At 45.0% G+C, this 5570-nt stretch overlaps 1 protein-coding gene across 1 annotated transcript in view; it reads left to right on the forward strand.

Moving 5' to 3' along the window:
• Positions 1-6: 6 nt before the first annotated feature.
• Positions 7-5570, forward strand: part of LOC105293881 (LIM and calponin homology domains-containing protein 1-like) — a 244320-nt gene continuing 238756 nt past the window's right edge. Inside the window, exon 1 of the mRNA XM_011362781.2 lies at positions 7-168. Within this exon, the coding sequence (XP_011361083.1) occupies positions 73-168 (96 nt within the window). The 5' untranslated portion in view covers positions 7-72. The remainder of the gene's footprint in view (positions 169-5570) is intronic.

Raw genomic sequence — 5570 nt, forward strand, 5'->3', positions numbered from 1 at the left:
GCGGCGGAGGCGGCGGCGGCGGCCGTCCTCATCCCGGCGGCCCAGCACACGAGTGGACTCGGGGCTTCGCAGATGGCTTGTCCTGCTCTCGGTCTGGAAGCTCTTCAGCCCCTGCAGCCCGAGCCGCCCCCCGAGCCCGCCTTCTCCGAGGCGCAGAAGTGGATCGAGGTAGGTGCCTGCGGTTGGCAGGGGCTCCGATAGCCACCTACCCACACACACGGACGACAGGTCCAGCCTCCCTCCCCCAGTTTTCTTTTGCCAGCTGCTCCGGGTCACACGCTAGGGCCTCAGGCGAGCTGCCGTCTCCTGGCGCTTTTGGCACTGGAGTGCTGGGCGAGGGTGGTTGCGAATGGGGGACACTGCAGTCTCGCTGTGCGTGTGGGGGCCAGGAAGCGATCCCCTGAGCCTACATCCCTCCTCCCCGCCAGCCGTGCAAATCTCAGCTCTTGCCGCTTCCAGCCGCTGCCAAGGGAAGCGCAGTGCTAGCAGAAGCGCTGCAAAGGCGCAGCAAGCGCGAGCCTCCAGAGTCCTTGCGGACGCTGCGTCTTGGGGTCCTGCTCCCTGTCCTACCTTCAGTCTCTTGGACCCCCTCCTTGGCTTTCCGGAACGGAGTTGGCTGTGTCTCCACTGAAGTAAATATCCCCTGGAGCCTCTGGCTGTTTTCCTGGCACCCGGTCATGCGTGAGGCTGGCACAGCGCACAGGTCTGGGGAGCCTGCAAGACCCCACCTGCAAGCGCGCCATCCGTACAGACGTTGCCCAGCCATTAGCGGCCCCTACTCCATCCCGGAGGTGGCGGGCTTCTAGGTGCTGGGTACCAGGCCCCGTTGACATATTTTACTCCTTAAATGACTCGGTGGCAGGCCAGGGAAATCACTCAAGCTCTCGGCTCAGTCCAAGGAAGCGCTTCCTGGGTGATCCTGATTCTCGATGTCTATCTCTAGTTGCAGCTTGGTGGCCCTGTGCTCCCGAAATGACGTGTCTGTGGGTGTCGAGACGCTTGGAGGGCGCGAGGGGGGAAAGGTGACTCCCTATGATGGGTACAATGACCCTGTTTCTCAGGGCAGCCTTTCTCGAGGCTTAGTGGAGGGCGAATTTGCCCCTCTTTTCCTCAGTGACAGGCAGCCCTCTTTGGCTGATAGTTCAAAGGAAGAAATGTACCGCTAAGTCATGATCCAGCAATGGTGAAGCCCGTTAGTAATCAGACTGTCACTTAGTGACATCCCCCTGTGGCACCGCAGGTCTCAGGATGCTGCTGGGATAACAGCTACGATGGCACAGATTTAAACCTGAGCTGCCTGCGGAAACCACACTCACTTAATGCTGTTTTAATGAATGCCCCACCAAAGGCCTGCACCTTACATGGTTTACCTTCTCCATGTAAGCAAAAGAGTTAGGCAGAGTTTAGAAACATCTGTTTAAAAATAGGATTAAAGAAACAGAAAGATAAACCCCAGGCTCTGTTGCTAAAAGCCTCAATCATGCCTCTCATAATTTGATAGCTCATGACCAGCTGAGAAAAAGACCTTTTTATTTTTGATATGTAGCTGGAAAGGCTTGGGATGTGACAGGTGCTCTCTCTGTGCTGCATACTTGGGCTCACAGGACGCACAGGAGACTTTGGTAGTCACTGGCTTAGTTGAGAGTTGGAGACTGTATTTTTCATGTTCTTGAACTTTAAAATTCTCAGGAGAGATTTTGGATGTGGATGGTGCTGAGGGGAGTATATAAGAACAGAGCAATCTTAAAATTCTTGAAAGCAAGTGGTTTATTCCCGATTTCCTTAATTGTGAGTAACACTGACATACTTTACTTTAAAAAATGTATTGTGGTATAAGTTACACACAGGGAGGTGTACAGATCTTAAGTGCATACCTCTGTGAATTATGATGTATGTATATACTACTCTAGCCTCCACTTAGATGTAAAACATCTTCTTCAGCCCAGAAGATCACAGTGTTTTGAAGTGGTGGTATATTTCAGTCTAAATATTATGTAGTGCAGAATATCAGCCTTTGTTCTGGTTCCACAGGTTTAAAGGAAACAAGGGCTTCCTTAAGAAAGTAGAGTCCTCTTAGGCCGTATAGACAGTTAGGCATTATTTTTGATAGTTTACCAGGTACACCAATTTGAGAATGTGAAAACCGGAATAGGGTGTGTGTGGCTTTATGACTAAGGGGCAGTGGCATGTGCATTATTGAAGTGGCCTATCTTCTTTCAATTGAGGAGTTTGATTTCACAGTAAGGAGAGCTTCCCCTCCCAGGCAGTATAAAAAGGTATTTGCTCCAAGGAGAGATAGAGACTTCCCTCCCTTTCTTCCACGAGGTTCCTCTTGAAATGTAAATGTCTTGTCTGCAACCCCGGGGAACCCAGGAGCAGTAACAGATGGTTTTGTGGTGTAGTTGTGGGGTGAACAAAGATTCCTGGGCCAATAGAGCACTAATTTAGTACTTAGTGTGAGCTGCATTCCCGGGGGGATTGTTATCTGGAGACAATTGCACCTCCTTTGTCTTCGGCAACATCTTCATTGGCAGGGCTTTGTTTTTCGCTTTTGTCCTGTAGGTGATTAAATTTCCTACAATCTTTTTTTTTTTTTTCTTTTTGAGTAGTCAAGAATTTCATCCTTTCAGAAAAATGTTCCCTTGGGTGTAGTGGGTTAATAAACAAACTTGGCCACTTGTCTCTCCTCTTCAATGCTTAGTCTTCCTTGAGTCAGGGGTTACTGGGCAGGAAATGGTGGCCTGGGAACCTTGCTTGCACCTCACTCCCCACCCCCAGCTTTTGCCTTAGCTGGCAAAGGTGAAAGCCCTAATGGAGGTCACAGACCAAGTGGGGACAGTTCTGTAACACTTCCAGTGACTTTTTATAGCTGTAGGAGCAGGCTGCATGTCTTAATGTGGGTTTGGGGAGACTCCAAAAGGAAACAGCAAACCTCAAGTATTAACTCTGGCTATCAGCAGGCAGGGCCCTGACTAACTTCCCTTCACATTTCCTTTTCTAGAAGGCCTTCCTAAGCAAAGGAGCGGTAAGTACAGCACAGTGGTTAGGAGATCAGACTTTGGGGCTGTGGGCAGCCTGGGTTTGAGTCCTGGGTCTATTGCCTTCTAGCCGTATGACTTTGGACGGGCTGCGTTTCCTCTCCTTTAGGTTCTAAATATTATCTTTGAAAGCTAACTCTAGTCTTTCACAACAACAAAAATAACAAAGAGATATTGTCGAAAATATCTGTTAAAACAGGAGTACTAATAATAGCTTACCTACCTCATATGAGTTCTGTGAGGATTAAATATATTAACATTATTTAAAATGCTTAGAATAGTACTTACTACTTAGGAAGTACTGTATAAGTAATGATTAGTATTATATTAACATTAATATTGCTACTACTATTATTTTTACTACCGCCATTACTAGTGCTATTACCATCACCACTACTCTCATTGCTAATACTACTATTACTGTTGTTGTTGTTGTTGTTTTTGTTGTTAATAATAACCAGGGCTGATTTTGAAAGAAAAATTTTAGAACCCTAAGTTACTAGCATAAAAAATATAATTCAATTGCCTACTGATCTCATTTGGTTATCTTACCTTATTAACTCCAGATACTTGGGCTAGAAGTTCAAGTAGATGGTATGTATTACTCTAACTTGCATTAAAAGAGACTTAGGGATAGGAAAATCTGTAATATTTATTTGTAAAATGATCCTGGTTGTCCATTAAGGCTTAGAAAATGATGCCTCAACATTATGTTGAATACTTGACACATAGCTTTTGTTACCAAGCAGGATGTTCACTGCCTGTCCTCTTGCAGACAGTCCAATATTAAATCATTATATGCAAAATGGCTGTCTGAATGTTCATCTCAAATGTAGCAACATTTTGTTCACTGAAGTGTCAACTGCTAGGAAGAAGAATAATTTCCTTCATTTATTTCCCTTCCTCCTTCCTCCCTTCCTTTCTTTCTTCCCTTTTTTTCTTTTTCTTTTTTCCCTGATATCATTTATTGAGTTACAAGTGTTTGTTAGCAGGTAGATGATTCTGATATTCCTGGTCCCCCCTCCCACCCACAACAATATTTACCTATTCTAATCTGTAGTTCTTCTCTGCAATGCCAAACACTTTCTGGAGAAACAGATGTCCCTTCAACTTGGTTTCGGTTGTGATTTGGAACAGGTTGCCAAGTCTTTAGGGAGGGGTTGGACATTTCAGCCCAAGTCAGCCCTAGTTCTCAACTTGAGAAGTTTCTGGACTCCTTTAACTTTAATCATAGCATGCCTGTGGGACTTGGTGATGAATATAATCTTATTTGTGACCTAAATCATATTTCACATGAATGGGAACTAGTGCTGGAAGGAATCAGTTTATCATTTTGGGTCATTTCCCTTGCCCACATAAAATTGTTTACTCATTCAACTGGAACCTGATTTTGAAGATAAAAAGCACCAAGGATACCTCTCTCCAAGATGAAAACATATTGTATTGTTTGGCAGTAGGGAGAATTTATGAGTAGCCTTTGAGAGAATCTAGCATTTAGTGGCCAGCAGCACATGACTTTTGTGATGTAATGATGAGTGAACGCATGCCATAAGTTACACAGTCATTCTAATTTTCATCTCTGTAGGGACTTGATGACTCATATCTTTTTACTACAACAGAAATTTAACTTTACATATGATTCTCCAGCTCTGCATGGAGAGCCTAGGAAGAGGAAGAAAACCTTCTTCTGGCTAGATTAAGAAAAGGATGATGGTATGAATAGATATGTAAATTAGAGCAAGCAGCATCTTTCTCACAATGACATTTAAATAGTCCGGCTTGTTTGTATATAGGGCTGCTATGACACAATGCTGTCACATGGTAGGAGAACAGTGAGATCCCACAGATTTGGGGAACGGGAAAGTGGAATGGGAGGTGGAGCTGGCACTTCTTGCTCCTGCATCTCCCTGAAAACCAAGTTTGCATCAAGTGAGCTACACATGGGCAAACTGAGCTCCAGCCACCAGGAAGAGATAGGGTGGGGCATGTATTCTCAGCAACTGCATCTCTCAGCCCATGCTCTTTGCTGATGGATGACAATGGAGCCATGATATAGACATCTGGCTGTGATTCTGTGGGTGGCAGTTGGTGCTAGGTGGGATCAGGCAGCTCTTGGAAATTGGCCTGGCAACTTCTCTTTTTGATTTGGACCATTCTGATACTTAAAAGGATCATAGTTAGGGATAACAAAATAATGATAATGATAGTAATAAAGTTGATGCTCATGATGACAAAAGCTGATAATGAGTGCTTACTGTATGCTGGGCACAGGGCTAATCCCTTTTAAATAAATACTATTACTATCCCAATCTACAGATGAGAAAATTGAGGCTCTGAGCAATTAAGTATCTTTCTCAAAGTCACAAGTTGCAGACCTAGAACTTTAATTCAAAGCATCCTTCTTTAACTTCTATGAATATATATATCCATACATCCAACATTTATAGTTGAGGAAATTGAGGCTCTTAGAAGATAGGACAGGGGTCCTCAATGCCACCCCCGCCTCCCGCTGGAGGTGAGTGGTGGGTGAGA

Source organism: Pteropus vampyrus, unplaced genomic scaffold (genome assembly GCF_000151845.1).
Source record: "Pteropus vampyrus isolate Shadow unplaced genomic scaffold, Pvam_2.0 Scaffold79, whole genome shotgun sequence".
NCBI lineage: Eukaryota > Metazoa > Chordata > Mammalia > Chiroptera > Pteropodidae > Pteropus > Pteropus vampyrus.